The 18335-nt window shown below is 41.5% G+C and overlaps 8 protein-coding genes across 9 annotated transcripts; 4 read left to right on the plus strand and 4 right to left on the minus strand.

The window, feature by feature from the left end:
- The first annotated feature begins 55 nt into the window (after positions 1-55).
- Positions 56-2960, plus strand: PpD3 (protein phosphatase D3). Its single transcript, XM_064694430.1, has 8 exons — positions 56-304; positions 576-817; positions 880-1030; positions 1116-1237; positions 1314-1584; positions 1645-2095; positions 2155-2236; positions 2305-2960. The coding sequence occupies exons 1-8, from the start codon at positions 136-138 to the stop codon at positions 2362-2364; spliced, it is 1548 nt and encodes a 515-aa protein (XP_064550500.1). The 5' UTR covers positions 56-135; the 3' UTR covers positions 2365-2960.
- Tti1 (Telo2 interacting protein 1) lies at positions 2753-6672 on the minus strand. The gene is made up of 6 exons (XM_064694428.1): positions 6422-6672; positions 5870-6368; positions 4733-5809; positions 4429-4675; positions 4226-4368; positions 2753-4164 (listed from the first exon to the last, which is right to left on the minus strand). Exons 1-6 carry the CDS (start codon positions 6613-6615, stop codon positions 3097-3099), a joined length of 3228 nt encoding a protein of 1075 aa, XP_064550498.1. The 5' UTR covers positions 6616-6672; the 3' UTR covers positions 2753-3096.
- A 122-nt stretch (positions 6673-6794) lies between these two features.
- On the minus strand, positions 6795-8276 carry Rpt3R (Regulatory particle triple-A ATPase 3-related). Its single transcript, XM_064695259.1, has 2 exons — positions 7591-8276; positions 6795-7539 (listed from the first exon to the last, which is right to left on the minus strand). The coding sequence occupies exons 1-2, from the start codon at positions 8117-8119 to the stop codon at positions 6866-6868; spliced, it is 1203 nt and encodes a 400-aa protein (XP_064551329.1). The 5' UTR covers positions 8120-8276; the 3' UTR covers positions 6795-6865.
- A 23-nt stretch (positions 8277-8299) lies between these two features.
- Alg12 (Alg12 alpha-1,6-mannosyltransferase) lies at positions 8300-11035 on the plus strand. Of its 2 annotated transcripts, none has more exons than XM_064695256.1 (5): positions 8300-8919; positions 8982-9155; positions 9210-9363; positions 9424-9795; positions 9854-11035. In XM_064695256.1, exons 1-5 carry the CDS (start codon positions 8661-8663, stop codon positions 10944-10946), a joined length of 2052 nt encoding a protein of 683 aa, XP_064551326.1. In that variant the 5' UTR covers positions 8300-8660; the 3' UTR covers positions 10947-11035. The 2 variants fall into 2 exon arrangements, with proteins under 2 accessions (XP_064551326.1, XP_064551327.1); XM_064695257.1 differs by having other exon boundaries at positions 8773-8915.
- LOC135437332 (uncharacterized) lies at positions 11031-11774 on the minus strand. Its single transcript, XM_064695261.1, has 2 exons — positions 11615-11774; positions 11031-11561 (listed from the first exon to the last, which is right to left on the minus strand). The coding sequence occupies exons 1-2, from the start codon at positions 11642-11644 to the stop codon at positions 11277-11279; spliced, it is 315 nt and encodes a 104-aa protein (XP_064551331.1). The 5' UTR covers positions 11645-11774; the 3' UTR covers positions 11031-11276.
- Positions 11775-12172: 398 nt separating this feature from the next.
- PNKP (Polynucleotide kinase 3'-phosphatase) lies at positions 12173-14052 on the plus strand. The gene has a single exon (XM_064695258.1). The coding sequence runs from the start codon at positions 12260-12262 to the stop codon at positions 13844-13846; it is 1587 nt and encodes a 528-aa protein (XP_064551328.1). The 5' UTR covers positions 12173-12259; the 3' UTR covers positions 13847-14052.
- Arl2 (ADP ribosylation factor-like 2) lies at positions 13831-14566 on the minus strand. The gene is made up of 3 exons (XM_064695260.1): positions 14470-14566; positions 14054-14408; positions 13831-13996 (listed from the first exon to the last, which is right to left on the minus strand). The coding sequence occupies exons 1-3, from the start codon at positions 14532-14534 to the stop codon at positions 13862-13864; spliced, it is 555 nt and encodes a 184-aa protein (XP_064551330.1). The 5' UTR covers positions 14535-14566; the 3' UTR covers positions 13831-13861.
- Positions 14567-14658: 92 nt separating this feature from the next.
- LOC135437333 (cytochrome c oxidase subunit 7A, mitochondrial) lies at positions 14659-15533 on the plus strand. The gene is made up of 3 exons (XM_064695262.1): positions 14659-14817; positions 14966-15334; positions 15397-15533. Exons 1-2 carry the CDS (start codon positions 14800-14802, stop codon positions 15218-15220), a joined length of 273 nt encoding a protein of 90 aa, XP_064551332.1. The 5' UTR covers positions 14659-14799; the 3' UTR covers positions 15221-15334; positions 15397-15533.
- Positions 15534-18335: the final 2802 nt, after the last annotated feature.

Below are 18335 nucleotides of genomic sequence, written 5' to 3' on the forward strand. Positions count from 1 at the left end.
ATATCGATAAGTTGCGCCTACCCGCTTGTTGCACAGCACTAATCATTTTGGCGTTTCTCAACTCTTGAAAATTTGCAGACAGTAAATAATATTAGAGAACAACTAGGCAGAAAAAATCATCAATTAAAACAAAATATGTCGTCGTCAGAACTGGAAATCCAACAAAAATTTTCGGATAACCAGCAGGAACAAGTGCCCAATGCAGAGATTAATGCCATCAAACATGATTCAGCGCCGGAAGGAGGTCAACAAGATTTTGCCGCGGCCGAGCAGTACAAAAATAAAGGAAATGATTTGCTCAAAAGTAAGTTGTCATTCATCACATACACGGGAAACTAGATATTATGACATAGTCGGTAAAGCACATGAAACCCACTAAGAAATTGTATGCAACTCCAGAGCGTCCCGTGTTGTCTGTAAGCTGTATTCGACCTAACCTTAAAAGCAATTTACAGGCAGTTGCTCTATGGGCAAATTTGTGTAATTCTTGTGTGCTGTTTAAAGGGCAGCTAAAATGCTTCAAGCTGAAAGTTAATGTTCAATATGTAACTATGACTCATTTCGTCACTTTGCAGCCAAGGAATTCTCGAAAGCCATTGACATGTATTCCAAAGCCATAGAACTATACCCCAACAGTGCAATCTACTATGCCAATCGGGCGCTGGCGCATTTACGTCAGGAAAGCTTTGGTTTGGCTCTGCAGGATGGCGTTTCAGCAGTTAAAACGGATCCCAGCTACTTGAAAGGTTACTATCGACGTGCGGCGGCGCACATGTCCCTGGGCAAGTTCAAACAGGCCCTTTCTGATTTTGAATATGTAAGTGCAGTTATTATATAGAGAACCTGTTACGCATGATATTTGATAAGCTATCTTTCTAGGTGGCCAAATGCAGGCCCAATGATAAGGACGCAAAATTAAAATTTACCGAGTGCAGTAAAATTGTTAAAATGCGCGCATTTGAGCGTGCTATCGCTGTAGATAAGCCTGAGAAGACTCTCTCGGAGATGTATAGCGACATGGAGAACATTAGTAAGTAATCGATTGATCATCCACGCGTTGAAAAACCTATTTTCCCAAGGGGTATATTCTATGTATTTTTTTTTTTTTAATTTAGCCATTGAGGATGATTATAAGGGACCTCAACTGGAGGATGACAAGGTTACTTTACAATTTATGAAAGACCTTATGGAACACTATAAGGCACAAAAGAGACTGCACCGCAAGTTCGCCTATAAGGTATTGAATGTTTTTTTCAACCGCAATTGAACTTCAATTTCGTGTGACAATATATTTAACATACGTATGATTACAGATACTCCGTAACATTGATGAGTACATGCGTGAACAACCATCCCTAGTGGATATTAATGTTCCAGATGACGAGAAGTTCACAATTTGTGGAGATATACATGGCCAGTTTTATGATTTGATGAATATTTTTGATATAAACGGGCTACCCTCAGAAAAGAATCCGTATCTATTTAATGGAGATTTCGTGGATAGAGGTTCATTCTCTGTAGAATGCATATTTACGCTCTTCGGGTTCAAGTTGCTGTATCCCAATCATTTCTTCTTGTCTCGCGGTAAGTTACAATTTGTAATACCAATCATTAAGATCAAAACTCATTTAATATTGTTTATAGGCAATCACGAAAGCATTAACATGAATCAAATGTACGGATTCACGGGCGAAGTGACTGCCAAGTATAACAACACAATGGCGAATATATTTACGCAAGTATTCAACTGGCTGCCATTATGCCATTGCATAAATCAAAAGATTCTGGTTATGCATGGGGGCCTCTTCTCATCAGACAATGTTACATTGGATAACATAAGACGCATTGAACGCAACTGCCAGCCACCAGAGGAGGGACTCATGTGCGAGCTGCTCTGGTCCGATCCGCAGCAATGGATGGGGCGTGGACCATCCAAGCGCGGCGTGGGCATACAGTTTGGTCCGGACGTAACTGAAGCATTCTGTAACCTGAACAAGTTGGACTATATCATTCGCAGTCACGAGGTCAAAGATATGGGCTATGAGGTGGCCCACAATGGTCAATGCATAACTGTCTTCTCAGCGCCAAACTATTGGTAAGTACCACAAGTCTTAAGCTATCAAAGCCAAACAAATTGTAAACGTTTATTTATAGTGATACTATGGGCAACATGGGCGCATTTATAACAATTACTGGTAACAATTTAAAACCAAATTACAGATCCTTTGAGGCTGTCGTAAGTATTATTGCTACAAACCTATCTAATGTGTGCGCTAATTATAATATTGCACATTTTATTCACAGCCACATCCTGATGTCAAGCCTATGGCATATGCCAATAGTCTAATGAACTGGCTAGCGTAGTCATAGCAGCATGCTTCCTATGCATAACAATAGCTAAGAACACCATAAACTCCAGCACCCCTGCCCACGCTTAAGAACCCACAACCGCATAAGAACGAACAAAAACACATATTCAAAAATGCTCATATGACCTTTATGCACACAGCTTGCTAGTTACTCTAAGATATAAGTCAGAGTAAAGAACATAGTTGTGGTATATAGGGTTGAGGGCAGCAGAAAAGCAATCAATTCACAACAAATTCAGCTATATTTGATACAAAAACGTTGCATACAAGAATGATTATATAAAAATGGCTTTAGAAGTCAGATGCTAAGTTTTATTGGTGCTAAGCATCTGAGTATTCACTGTACAGTGTTTGTGCGATTTAAAAAAGAAAAAAAAAAAAACTTAAAACGTAAACAGTGAGCAAATTTATTATGTTTATGCATAGCATTTAGAAATTGGCAATAACGTGAGAAAACCATACTCCACAGCAAGCCCCTACCTTAAATTTTACTTCCAAAGGCTACAATTCTGTATAAATTAAATTTTTTGTTCAATCCTTGTTTATATAAACTTACACAAGTCATTTTAATAAAAAACAAAAACTATCCAATCGATAATCAATTTTAGCTTAAGCATTGATCAAACAAAGCGAACCATGTGCTTTGACAATTGAAAACAATAGAAATAGCAAAAGTCTAGAATGTAAAACAATGTAAAGTAATTGTTATAAAGACTCTAAACTTATATTAGTCAAGATTAGGTTCGAGTGGCGCTTCTAGGCGAAAGCCTAAGCTGTGAAAAATTCGGTCGATACTAGCTTTGTAGTCCTTGAGATGAGCACGTTGTAGCAGCGTCACATACACAAATGGTCCGTTGTAGGTAGCTAGGTTCTCATAGAATTCCACAGCCAGCGCTTGCATTTCTTTAGGTTGCGCCTGAGACAAATACAATACAACAATGCTAAGCAGATCATGAAGATGTTTGCCCTCAAGCTGCAGGCTGCGTATAAATGATGCCAGATGCCGCAGCAACTGTAACTGCAGCTTATATTCCTGGGTGGCCGCTCGTAAAGTTTCCGTGCTACTGTGGTGACTGGCCTCCTTCAAAAACTGCTTAAGCTGAGGTATCACATCGCTAAGACTGCGCTTTAAGATAAAATCTTTAGCATGCAGGACGAGAATGTGCAATAAGCTGAAACAGCGGCTTAGCACTATCGAGTCTTTCTGTCGAAATTTTTCGACCAGCGGCTGCCATAACAGATGGACTAGAGGCAGCAGCTCGTCCTCATAGTCGGCGAGCAGTGGCACACCAGTAATAAGGCATTCCAGTGCAAGAATTTGCTGTGCTTGCTCAGACTTTGAAAGAAACTTGATAGACTGACTTATAATCTCCTTGACAATTTCAATGTGTCGCGGCAGAATGGGCTTTGAAGGCGGCTCCGCTGAGGGATCCTCAATTTCTGCTTCGTGCATATTTATGTCTGGTTCTTCATTTGGCGCACTATTTAAATCAACAGGAGTGTCAGTTGACTGCTTATTGAGCACATTTAGCCAAGTGTTTAGAATACTCTGCTCCTCATCCACATGCATTTGAATGTCGGCGATCTCTGCCGCAGTAGCACTTTGCCAGCTGACCGCATGCCTCAGGAATGCATTGAAGACGCGCAAATATGAATGTATATTGTCCGTCTGATGTGACTTGGCGCATTCCTCGCATATTGTTTGGAAAATACTTTCCAAATGGGGCACATTCCCTCGCGTGCTGTACTGCAAAACAACTGAGAGTATATCTACGGCTTCACTGCTCTCGGGTGACTGCAATGGAAGATTTCCAAGTTGGGATTGTGGCTTCTGTGACCGGACATATTGCACTTACCTTTTTTAGCAACGCATTGAGATGAAAGGTTAGGTAGTCAGTGGAGCATTCTATGAAATGTGAGGGTGCTGCATATTTCAAGGCCAGCTGCATTGAAACGAATGCAAATGTAGCTGCTTCATGGACCATGGTGTTACTGCTGGCTGTATTAAAGGGTTGGCATGTACGATTACATATTAATGCATTGATATAATATTACTTACCCAACTTTAGCAGCACTTTGTGCAAGCTGCGAAATATATGACGATCAAACGTATCGCCAATAAATTTAGCACAATGCCCCAGGGCATCCAAAACCAGGCAAGTATGCAGCACATTGAACTGTGCATCCGCAATGGTCACGCGACTATTGACTGGCTCGCTCTCATCATCCGAATCACAATTCTGCGTGCGAACCTCTATAGCGGACGAGTAGAGACCAGGCGTGTGATCTTTAAACCAGGAGGAAGGCTGCGTAGTTTTATAACTTAAATAATTTATTAAGTAGCGTTCGCGCAAAATGCTTACCTTGTTGACCTTAAGTCGCCAGGCTGCATCCGGCTGAAGTGCCAAATGCCAGTGTTCTTCGGCAAGTAGTTGATCCACAAAAAGTTGTGCCAGCAATAAACGGCTTGCGCGCGCTTCTCTTTGCTGCGGCGTTATCATAAGCGTCATTAACAAGATCGACTCATTCATGGCTGAGCTGCGTCGTTCAATCAAATCCTGGCAAAAGTCAAAGATTAGGCGATTTAAAGACGGCTCAACGCCCAATAATGCAGCAATGTCATAAAGAACATCTAAGCAGCGTTTGGAGTTGAGATACTTGAACCGGCGCCAAGACAATGTGGAACACTGAGCCGCCAGTTCCTTAGCACTGCCCTCTTGGAGACGCCGTAGCGAGTATTCCTCATTAAGCAATTCCCGCGATGTATGCTGATCAAGCGCAGTCAGCAGACACATGACAAACAACTCCAAATTCTTTGGTAACAGCAGCATCAGCTGTAACTTATCAGCGCTGAGATTCCGCAAGAATCCCTTGAAAAAAAGCAGTTCCGATAACTGTTCGCTGTCATCACAGCGCTGTAGAATGCGTGGCCATTTGTTAAGATGCGCATCCAGAAGCATTTCTGCATTCTCGTCAAAGATGCTTGCACAGCTCAGCAGCTGCTGCAGCTGCACTAGGGTCTCACGGCACATTTTCGCTATATTCTTCTCCTCATCCTCCGACAATGCTAAAACACTCTCCAGCAAATGTATAAAATTATGTTTCAAGTTGTGCGTGCAATTCTTCAAGAGTAAACAGCACATTTCCGCATACATTTGACGCACTGCAACAGAACTGTGGGCGCGCAAAATACTCGTTTCGACGAAGATGATGCGCATATGTTTTAATGTGGTTGATACCCACTCTGCAGAGCGTGGACCAGCTTGGAGCTTCTTCAGGCGCTCGAATATGTTAACTTCATTCCGCAGCTCATTGCTCTCATCTTTGGGGATGCTAAAGAGTGATTGGAATGCATTCGCGTCGTAGCGTGCTTTGATAAGCTCCTCTGTGGTTCCCTCAAACATGACACAGGTGATGCGGCCCAGGGCCTTAATGCCCAACTAAAATATTTTTTAAAATCTTCCATTAGCAAGTTTGAATTGTAATTTCCTAGCACTTACGGATTTGGTTGATTCGCCAACCTTATCATCCGCCATCGCTGTTTTAAAGAGCACAGTAACGATTTTGGGTAGGAATATGAATATGGTGTTGGCTATCTGGTTGCGCAAAACCACATCGCCAGCATCGGCATCATCGTGCACATAGAAGACTACCATTAAGGCCTCCAGCGATGAATTGACCAACTTGCGATACCTTTCCTTTGAGATAAACTCAATCAACGTGAGTAAAATTTGGCCTAAGAGCACGACAGTCTCGTTTCCATAAAATGTTTCAAGCACATCGCTTGTGGAACGTTGCAGGGCCACAGTTATGCAGAGTACTGCCGCCAATTTGATTTCCTCGGAGAGATCGGGATGCATTGCAATGCCATTGCGATCACGGACCTGCTGCAAGACCACCACTAGAATGGAGCGTAAGGCTTTCTCCTCCGTCAAATAGAGCTTGGATATAATGTGTCGCAAGCAATCCAACAAGCTTGTTCGTAGTTCCTGACTTTCCCTGCACAGGACACATATGTAGTTGGGAAAACTCACATTTGTCTTTCTACTTACCCTGTAAGTTCGCCCAGTTTAATCACAAGCGGGACTACAATTTGTATTTGAAATATGCGTATTTGTCCAAAGTCAAATCCCATGACTTCTTTTTCTACTTCCGACAAGTTGGCTTTATTGGGCTGCTTTATGAAATTTTCTATGGCGGGCCTAATACGCGTTACATACGTCTCCACCGAGGACATTTTGGCCATAATTCATATATTTAAATAAACATATACTATGGCCAAAAAACAAACTGAAAATGTGTTAAGCAAGCCTAGAGTCGATCAACAGCTGGTTTTTCTGCTGAGTGCCAGTCACATGTTTACGTATGCGAAAAAGCCGTTAAATTAAAAAAGACATTTCGCGCCATTGAATGTAAAAAATGAAGTAGTTTTGCATTACGATGCATTTAATGGAAACAACTCAGTTTTTTTTTATAATAATTTTTGTATTAAGGATTTAATTATAAAATTCGTGCTGAGCCTCATCTTTGCGCACGCTTGTCTTGTAGCCTTTTTCAAAGTCCTTAGCGTGTGCGATATAACGATTTTCACGAACTGCATGCATTCCAGCTTCCTGGCAAATCGCGTTGATGTCAGCATTCGAAATTCTGTCCGGGCGAGCAATAAGCTCCTCTAGATCAACGTCTTCGGCAAGATTCATTTTGGCAGTTATGGTGGTGAAAACCAAACGCTTTTGACGGCGATCCGGCAACGGGAACTCGATCTTACGATCCAAGCGTCCAGGACGCAGAAGAGCCGGATCTAAGGTATCAGCGCGATTAGTAGCCATAATAACCTTAATGTTGGTTGTTTCATCGAATCCATCCATTTGATTCAAAAGCTCCAGCAAAATGCGCTGAACCTCACGATCGGCGCCTGTCTGAGCGTCAAAGCGTTTAGTTGCAATAGCATCAATTTCATCAATGAATATGACCGATGGAGCATTCTGCTTGGCCAGGCGGAACAGATCACGCACCATACGTGGTCCCTCGCCCAAGTACTTCTGCACAAACTCCGAGCCGACGACGCGAATGAAAGCGGCTGTTGTCTGATTAGCAACTGCTTTGGCCAACATAGTCTTACCGCAACCAGGAGGGCCATAGAGTAGTACCCCGCGAGGTGGGTCAATGCCTGGAGAGATAGATGTTTATTTAATCCGTTAAGTACACGTTAAATACTTACCAATTTGCTTATACAAATGAGCGTGTGTCAACGGCAACTCGACAGCCTCGCGTATTTCTTGCTTTTGCATATCAAGCCCTCCGATATCCGAATAGCTTACGTCAGGTTTCTCTTCCGGTGACAGCATTGATATGGTGCTATCTGCCTCCGGTGGTACCAAATCTACCAAACAGTTGCTCTGTTTATGCAATGCCACAGAAGCCGACGGCTTAAGCTGCTCTCTGTCAATTGTGGACAGCACGCGTACATAGTAGTTTGAGCCTGTGGTTGAGGCAACAATTCCGGTGTTCTCGTCAACGGCCTCTAAAAATTGACCAATAACCAGGGGCACCGCCTTGGCTCGCTTAACCTCTTCTTGAGCATGTAGGTACTCCTTTTTCAGATTGCGCTGCTCCTCCTTTATGTAGTCTTCCTGAACTTGTAGCAATTCCAGCTGCAGCTGTAATTTCTTATACACCACATAGCAGTCACTCTCATCTAAGATTTTTGGCTCAACGTTTTCCATATTCTCGTCTTTGGACACTAACATTTTTTCTATTTTCCGTGTTTGACAGAAGGCCGGCCGATGAGAATGACTTGAAATTTCAAATTGTATAAACAAAAGTGTTGTAAAGAGTTGTCAACGTTTGCCATTCACGTCGATTGCAGTCGTGTGATTGCGTGAGTCACGAGCAGCTGTTAGTGAGACCTGTTGTTGCTTTTGTTGTTATGTTCTTGTTGTTGGGTTCAACGTGGAACGGTTCTATTTTTAAATCAAATTTCGACTTTATTTTGGAAATGTAAATTCTGCTCCACAGAAAAACAAATACACATTGTATGTCTGGGTAATTGGACACACTTGGCAATGCTGAAAATTAAATAGCCTTTGATAAAAAGTACAAACATTGTTGACGCCGGCCGGGTTATTTGATGGTAAAAATACGTCACCAGTGAAATATACGTGAATTTACCAAAATACGTAGAATTTGGTGACAAAGCAATTATGGCAATTATGTAATATGCCAATTTGATATCCAGCCTAGCGGCAATATATATTTTGAATTCGTTTGCTTCGCCTGCAACTGTGAAAAATGGACAAGTTGGTGTTCCTGACGGCCGCGGCCCACCTCTTTTATACACCCTTCACTAAGGTCGAGGAGAGCTTCAATCTGCAGGCCATGCATGATATATTATATTTGCGCAATAATTTCACGCAATATGATCATCATGAATATCCAGGAGTTGTGCCACGCACATTCATAGGACCGCTCATCATATCAATATTGTCTGCGCCGTTTGTGCTACTCTTCGAGTCGCTGAACATCAATAAATTCTGGGCACAATATGTAGGTAAAAGACACTTGTAAATGAACTCTGCCTGCCCGATTCTAATGCTAACATATCATTCACAGTGCGCCTTGTCTTAGCTGCATCGATTTCATTTGCTTGGAATAACTTGCGTCGGGCTGTAACAAAGATTTATGGCGTCGAAGTTCGTCTGTGGTTTACGGCAATAACCATATCTCAATTTCACTATATTTTCTACATGACGCGTCCTCTGCCGAACGTCTTCGCACTGCCATTTGGTTTGTAGTTCCATCATTATATATAATTATTATTTTAATTTCGACTGATTTTAGTGCTCTATGCAATTGCTTATTGGATGCGTGGCCAAACTAAGCCCTTTATCATCTGCTCAGGCATTTCTATAATTGTATTTCGCTCTGAGTTGGCAATTTTTTTGGGCTTACTGCTTGCTTTGGACTTATTGCAGCAAAAGTTGACTATTGATGGGTATGGCTACTATATATGTATATCCTGTGTCTCTGTTTAATATTTGACCTTTCCCCACAGTTTGCTAAAGATTGCTTTGCCAGCTGGTGTGTGTATTTTGGCAAGCACAGTGTTGGTGGATTCGTTCTTTTGGCGTCGCCTACTGTGGCCCGAGGGTGAAGTGCTGTGGTACAATACGATACTTAACAAGAGCTCCAACTGGGGCACATCACCATTTTTGTGGTACTTTTACTCTGCTCTACCTCGTGCTATGGGCGCCTCGTTGGCCTTTGTGCCTATTGGCATTTACTTTGAGAGGCGTCTAAGGCCCTTGGCTCTTTCTGCAGTGGCGTTTGTTTTGTTGTATTCAATACTGCCCCACAAGGAGCTTCGCTTCATAATATATGTGTTTCCTGTTTTAAATATTGCAGCAGCGTGCGGTTGCGAACGCTTGTAAGTTCACATATTTTAAGTTTTTTGTCCAGATTGAAATGTCTATTTTATTTGAAAGGTGGATGAACAGGGCCAAATCGGCTTGGCACAGCTTTCTGGCGATCCTTGCAGTCGCACATTTGCTATTCAACATGGTCATAACCATATTCCTGCTTGTTGTTTCGGGCACTAACTATCCAGGTGGAGCAGCGCTTTCTCGATTACATCGCCTGGAGGTGGCCAATCCAAATGTTTCGGTGCACATTGCAAACTTAGCTGCGCAGAGCGGCGTATCGCGTTTTATGGAAATAAAAAGTAATTGGATCTACAGTAAGGATGAAACGATGAACTATACTCAAGCCGAAATTGCGAACTACAGTCACTTGTTGGTGGAAGCGAAAAATAAGAACAACGCGGAGCTGTGGGCAACGCTGCAGGACGATTTTGAAACATTAGAGTTTATTGATTGCTTCAATAGCATCGGCATACAATACAACTCCATCTTGCCAGTACGAATCAAGACTAAGCCGTGCATAGGCATTCTGAAGAAGCGATTGCATGTTGAGAAGGCTCCTGGACATCAAAGGAAGACAGCAAAGGATAAGAACTTAAAAGAAAATCCAAAAAATATACGCAAGAAAGACAAAATTGAAGCAGACAATTCTAAGCAAAATCAAGACGAAACTAAATTTGTTATTAAAGACCCTGAGCCGATTGAGATTTCTGAGCAAATGGCCAGTTTAGAGGACGATTACGACGATGGAATCGTAGCTACTGTGGAGGAAACATCATTGGAACAGAATGCAGATGGAGTTGAAGCAACAAAAGAAATCAATTTTCAGGAGTTGCGAAATCTTGCCTTAGATCATACAACACGTAAATCACGTGCTGCTACTAAACTCAAAATACGAAAAATAATTGAACAGCACTATAGGTCCAAGGGAAGACCTATCGAAAACGATTCTGCGGAACAGCATAAAACGACAGGAGCGCGCACTGGAATGCGTCAATCGGTAAAGTCAATTATTAAGCAAGAGAAGATCAAAGAGATGATTGAGCAGATCGCTACCATGGATCTGACACGCATCTGCGACTTGGAAACGACATCGACAAAGGAGTGTTTGAAGCAGGTTATTGATAAGATTGACGATGGAAGCATAAAAGCAAATTGACAAAAATATATTTACCCTTTTGAGTCTGGCCTTATTAGTAAAGCGTAAATGATTATTTATAATAAAGATATTACTAAAGTTAAATTCAATGGAAATGTAAATTTTATTCGCACTGAATGAAATGCTGCAGTCTTAACAATGTAAATTGCGGAAACGGTTGTGACATCAAAATGTTTAAATTTTTTTCTAATATATACCATACAGTAACATTACCTCATGTTGAGCTTCATCAACGTGTACTAAATATCTGATAAGCGTGTATATTATAAGCATTGAATGGCTGCTTAAGTTAATCCGAGTGTAGGCAGCCATCATTAAACAATTAGTAGCTCAGGCTAATATATAGCCGAACCATAGATATATATCGCCAAGCGTACCCACGAGGCAGAGCACAAGGGTGAGTCGATATAGAATGTTGTCCATGCCTCCACCCTTGAGGAACACGGGCTTCCCGTCGTTTTCCTGAAACTGCTTCTGCAGCTTGGCCATCTTGGGTGTTAGCTTTCCTGGACCACCACCGCATTTATTCATCTCAATCGGCGATGGTTGAATCGAACGATTCAATATAAGCAAGGGTGCAAGAGAGTTACATCCATTGACTTCACGCAAAAGGGGCTGTTCATATTTAATAAGATGGTGAACAAATTAAGGTAACTACAAATACTTACGCGAAATTTAGTAATAAAATTCCTCTGCATTTTGGAATAAAATTTTTAATAGCAGATAATTTTATTTGTTTGAATTAAAGTGAATTTTTCAGTAATGAGCCCGACAGCGAACCTAGCCTACTTACTAAGTTTTAAGACGAGAAACTGATTTACGTTTATACGTAGAAAAAAATAAAATAAAAGCCTACTATTTATTTTGTTCATCGAAGAAACTTAATTCAAAAATTTTAGTTTTCAATGTATTTTGAATGTCTGAAATTAGTTTCTGCAGATTATTTTGAAGAATTAACAAAAATTGATGATAAATTATCCGCAAGAATTTTCACGTCCAAAAGAAAAAGCCAAGTTCTTTTACCGAAAGTTTACTTCTTAGTTTTTACTGTTTGCGCTGTGTGTACAGTCAGTAAATCGCAAAACAATAAGTTTTATATACACATATAAAACAGATTTTTAAATTATAACGCCAGAAATATCGATAAATCTGGTACCTGATATCGATTGCCAATTATCATAAGTGTATTTGTGTAATATCGATTGCATACTAATCATCCATACGATATTAACAACAATTGGCGAAGCGTTTGCGAATTTGCTGTTTATCTGATTATATTTATTAAATCAATAAATATAATCAGAAAAGCAGTAATGTCTTTGGCAAAATATTTAAATCGCTTCGTGGGCAAAGCGAGTGTAGAGGTTGCCTCGCGAATCTGTACACTGAAACCCATGGAGGCCGAACATTGTGCTATACACTTGGCAAACGGCAAAAATGTTGTTGGACGCAGCAAGGAAACCGGCATCCGTGATACGCGCTGTTCCAAGAAACAAGTTCAGTTTCAAGTTGATTTAAAACTCGGACGCATTCAGTTAAAGGTGCTCGGGCTCAATCCTTGTGGCATTAATGGCGTCATGGCTATGCAGGACACGGAATGCGAGCTACAGCACGGCGACCTATTAGAAATTGTCTACGGGCGGCATCCATACGAGGTAGTCTTCAATCCTGCACCAGAAAATCAAAGCCAGTGCCAAGAAGGCAGCACAGAGGAGCAAACATCAGATCCAGTGGGTGCTCCCACTGAGGAAGAGAAGTGGGACGCGGTTGCGAGTGGTAAATTGGTAATTTACAGTAGCGCCGGTTTGACTGCTTCCGCGAAAATTGCTGGCTATGATATGGATGGCACCATTATTAAGACAAAGTCCGGGAATGTTTTTCCGAAGAACACAGACGACTGGCAAATTATCTATCCCGAGGTGCCCGAGAAGCTTCAGCGTTTGCACAAAGACGGCTTCAAAATTTGTTTCTTTACCAATCAGGGCGGCATAGCGCGCGGCAAAATCAAACTACAAGATTTTAAAGTAAAAATCATAAACATAGTAAAGAAATTGGGTGTACCCGTGCAGGTGTTCATAGCTATAGGCAATGGTTACTATCGGAAGCCGTTGCCAGGCATGTGGGAACATCTCAAGAATGAAATGAATGACAATGTGGCTATAAACCAGGATCGTTGCTTCTTTGTTGGCGATGCAGCTGGCAGACCAGAGACGGGCAAGGGTGTCACCAAGCAACGCAAGGATCATTCATTGGCTGATCGTCTATTTGCTACCAATATTGGCGTATCTTTCTACACGCCCGAGGTTCATTTTCTGAACAAGCGCGTAGAGCAGTGGAACAAGCCGGACTTCGATCCCAGCAGCGTGGATAACCACATACCACAGTTTGAGCCAGATGATCTACAGTTTAACACAGACAAATGCGAGATGATAATTATGGTTGGCCTACCCGGCTCGGGCAAGAGTCACTTTTGCGCCGAGGTGCTCGGTGCCAAAGGCTACAAAATCGCAAATGCAGACACTTTGGGTAGCACGCAGGCGTGTCTTAATGCTTGTCAGCGTGCGCTAAGCGCTGGTCGGTCATGTGTAGTGGATAATACCAGTGTGGACGTGGCATCGCGTAAAAAATTTGTAGATCTTGCCGTGGCAAAGAACATTCCTTGTCGTTGTTTCGTGATGAATGTGACGGCGGCGCAGGCGAAACATAATATTGTCTATCGGGAACTGTTGGACACTGAACACTCTTCAATTAATGACATAGTGTTCAACATGATGAAGAAAAAGTACCAAGTTCCTACTCTGGACGAAGGCTTTACCACAATTCACAAAGTTAATTTTAAGCCGCAGTTTTCCAATGATAAGGATGAAAAATTATACAAAATGTATTTGCTTGAGAAATAGCCATGGCCATTTATTCTAATCTAACGTAAATATTCGTTTGGCAATATCATCTATAAGCCAATCCATGGAACTTAACAGCTTCTCTCCGGTTACTGCGCTAACTCCAACTACTAACCAGTGATGTGTGGTGATATCATCCAAACATAGTATCTGTAAACCATAGTGTTAAAAATTTGATATCCTTAAAATAAATATATGTCGATGTACCTCTTTGATTTCGTTTGAATTTAAAGCGCCAGGCAAATCCTGTTTGTTGCACAGCACAAGTAACGTTGCGCCAGCCAAGCGCTCCTCCTGAAGCAGTATTTGCATCTCTTGCTTACAGGATTCCATGCGCATACGATCTGCACTATCCACGACCCAGACAAGACCATCAGTACACTCAAAATAGTTGCGCCAATAGGAACGCAACGATCGCTGTCCGCCCACATCCCACATGTTTAGTGTGTAGCCATTGTGCTCCAGTGTCTTAATATTAAAGCCCAAGGTGGGCGAGATTTCGTCAATGGACTCTCCATTAAAACGCTTGAGGATTGTTGTTTTTCCTGCGTTGTCCAGCCCACTGCAGATGTTCAATACCATGAATCACAATATCTCAAAACTGAAAGAATGTATGCACTTACAGCAGTAGAATACGCATCTCTTTTTCCTTTTGACGCATCTTTTTCAATACTGTTAAGAAGCCCATGGCGTCTTTTAGCTGTTTGCTGCCTTTTAAAATTTATACTGAACAGTTGCGGCAATACAGTTATAAATATATATTTGTTGCGAGTGGCGCCTACGAACAATGGTGAATGGCAAATCTACGAGAATGGCATTTTCGAAACGATGTGGCAACTATGTTCTCCATAGACGTCAAACAGCTGTCATAATCTGAGGCCCGTAAATTTTTCGGTTCAGCACTTCAGACCATTTGCATTTCGATTGCTAAAAATAAAAATATTTTGAGCAAAATGATGAACCTATCCAGAGTGAGTATAAAATGAGAATCATTATTATTTATGGACTATGAAGCTTCCAATTTATCCATGACATTCTCCTGGAAGAATGCATATATTATGATTTAATTACGTAAGATTGCTGGAGCACCCAAACTAACCGCAAATTTTGTTATCGTAGGCCGTTGTGCGCAGCTTTGCTACCACCAGCTCCCGTCGTGCAACTGCGACCAGCAAGGATCAGATTGAGAAGGGCTATTTTGAAATCCGTAAGGTCCAGGAGCACTTCCAAAAGAAGGATGGCAAGCCCGTTTTCCTGAAGGGCTCCGCTTTCGATAGTGTGCTGTACCGTATCACCATGGCGCTTGCCCTGGTCGGCATTGGTGGCATGGGCAAGCTTTTCTGGGAGCTCAGTGTGCCCCAGAAACAGGAGTAAGGCGCAAGCAGTATAGTCTAACCTTTAAGCTAAGCCATTACCAGCAAATCCGTATAACCATCCCCGGCACATTTGTTGCAGCATAGTTACCTTATATTTCTGTGTTTTGATAGTGTAAGTATTCAAGTTCATACCTATATATTTGTGTGAGGTTTTCTAATTCTAATATCTTGCAGAGCTGAGAGCCCACAAACCTCGTTTACAACCATATAGATTGTTGCTTGTGTTAGAATAATTAAGTTAAAAGTGTGTCTAAACATTCGCAAAAGCATTTCAAGCTTGGAAATATAAGAACTTGTCTGTAAAGTAATAAGATTACAAGAAGTTTTTCATCCAGTTTATTTCAGCAACTTAAAGGAATGCATCTTAAGCTCGGTTGGATTTTCTAAAATATTATTTGCCGAATCTTTGACTTGTCTGTATTATTTTGTTTTGTCGCGGGCTTACAAAGCAAACACACACTTTCAAACATTAAATTGCATTGACATTAAATAAACAAACAGAGCGACAAAACGAAAAAGGCCGCCGCTGTGTCAATGTGTCGGGTTGGATGTGGCGAGGAGTCCGATTTATAAATCAAAGGGCGGCAACTCGGCGCGTTGCCTTTGGCATGGAAATGTATTTTAAATCGAGCGAATCATGCTGCGCTTTAACACACATTGCCGAACACACACACACACACACACACATACACACACTCACGCACAACCAGCAACAACATGCATGTTGTGTGTTTATTAATAACTGAAAAAAGGAGGAACAAAAAAAAACGCACAGAAGTGCAGCGAAATGTGCAATTTAAGGCGTTTTCATTAGTTATTTCTCCATAAACACTTAAATAAAACTAAAGCATTTAAAATATAAAAAAGGGAAACACAAATATAGCCATTTTAAGAGTTTTCTGTGCAATTTACACATATTTTCACATATTTGTGTGTTTCCGTTGGCATCTGTGTGCTTGTGTGTGAGGGGGAGAAATAAGTCGAAGAACAACTATTTTGCTATTTCATTTGCCGTTACGGTACATTTAAAATTTGAGATGCGCACGCGAAGCGCATTAAAACGAACGCGAGTTTACCGTTAACATATTTGGGCGGATGGGCGGATGTGTGTAGGTGGTTCGGTACTTAGTTGAACTAGAACCGATTATTCCTTCTGGAGAACATTGTAAATTCGGTTTCCGTGAATTTTCTGTTTGCTCTGCAAAACTATCTTCTTTTTTTTTTGCTTAATTAATTAACCGCAAAGGGCCTTTGCTGTGGAAAAAATGTGCACTTGTCGTAAACTTATTATATTTCATAGACTGTGAAAAATGTGTATATGACAAAATTCCAAGGACCGGGTCGGAACGGGATCTGCAATATCATCAGCAGCAGCATCACCATCATGACGGCGAGCCCAACTCCGGCTAACTGCGACTGGCTGTCGTTCCACACGACTGCCCACAGCCAAATTACAATAATAACTCAAAACGCATAGAAGATGCGAAGCTAAATGTTTTGCTTCAATCCTTTGCCAAAAACAATATGAGAATGGGCAAACAAAAAGGGCGGGAAGTAGCGTGTAGAATCAAGAATCGAAAAATGTGTTTCATTAAATGTTATTTATAGTCAGCAATTTTATGCATTTAAAGCGCGTCTATCAACAGCAGCATCGCGCATCTGCATCTGAGCATCGCCATGCGGAAACGACGACGACGCCATATTGAAATTAACTGTGGCGCGCTCTGTTGGATGAAGGGTGCGAGAGTGAGATAGATGCAACGAGAGCGCCATTGCGACCCCAATAGATCCCGATCCTAATGCATACATATGTATGGCATGGAAACTTTCACCTTTTTCAGAATCGTTTTGCATTTGTTTGTTTTTACTACGGCATAGATAATTTTGTAGTTTTCTTTCCACGTAAAATATTGCCGGGCAAACGGCGCGCGCTCAGATCCAGGCCTTTGCCTGTGCCAATGCTCTGCAGTCGCAGTCGCAGCAGCCGCAGCCACAAATCAGAATGTCGTTGAAGCATTCAAGTGCAACCGGCGTGAAGCGAACTCGCTGCTGCTGCGGCTGCTGCGGCTGCCTCAGTCTCCGGCTACGTTGCGGCAAATCTCGGCAACTCTCAGATGAACGGCCGTTGAGTGAGCAGCGTCAACGTTCCGTCTATTGTCAGATTGTCGTCGCTGCCACTGGTCTTCACTGCCACTGGACAGGGAGGACGGGAGTAGACCTTCAAACGGTGCTTGTGTATCTATCGATCGATCGATCTATCCAGGCACGTCCCACACGTCGTAACATGCCCAAAACGAAACCAGTTTGGCCTATTAACACTTCGATTACAGCTCAACTTTTTGCCGCCGCTCGCACAGCAGTTTTCTGGGTGGTCTTGAGCGACGCTTTTAGTTAAATTTTGATTTATTTGAGCTTCAATTAGTCGTTGAACAAATCTGTTTATTTGCTTTTAATTATTGTTTGAAACCACAAAGCCGTGCCCCTGGCACAGGTTAGAGGGCGACCCATTCTCCCTAGCCCCCCAACATTGCCCCTTCCACGGACCCTGCCACATTTGGCAGCTCAGTCGGCAACTTTGTGGCTTCGTCGCTGCTTCCGAGTTATGTATAACTGGCCAGAGTAAACCCACGAAGAAGGTTTTTAATTAACACCAACAATATAATTTACGAAAAACATCAAATACGCGCGTATTATTAATGCATGTTTAAGTGATTTTATACACATTAAGATAACGTACAAATATTGCTAAAGTATTTGTTAAAAACCTCAAAAAAGATTTGGAATTGAAAAGTTCCGATGCATGCATTATTTTTCAAGTACAATTACTTTAAGCGATGCATTCACTAAAGATGTTTCCATATGTAGAACCATATCGAGAATTCCAAATTTAATTGTACACTTTGAATGTTAATTAACTTTATGAGCACCACTAAAATATACAGCTTATAAATAATACAATATTATGGTGCGCGTATTATTTATTTTTATATAAAACTCATACATGATTGAATCTGGGGATTGTGTTTGAATGAAAACAAACAAAAACAGACTGCATGCTTTACGGAAAAAGTAAACTCTTCAAAATATCGAAATGCATTTTTAAAATTTATAAA

The sequence above is a fragment of the Drosophila montana genome, unplaced genomic scaffold (assembly GCF_035044405.1).
Source record: "Drosophila montana isolate Dmon_TW-CO22-7 unplaced genomic scaffold, ASM3504440v1 contig_3733_1, whole genome shotgun sequence".
Taxonomy (NCBI): Eukaryota; Metazoa; Arthropoda; class Insecta; order Diptera; family Drosophilidae; genus Drosophila; species Drosophila montana.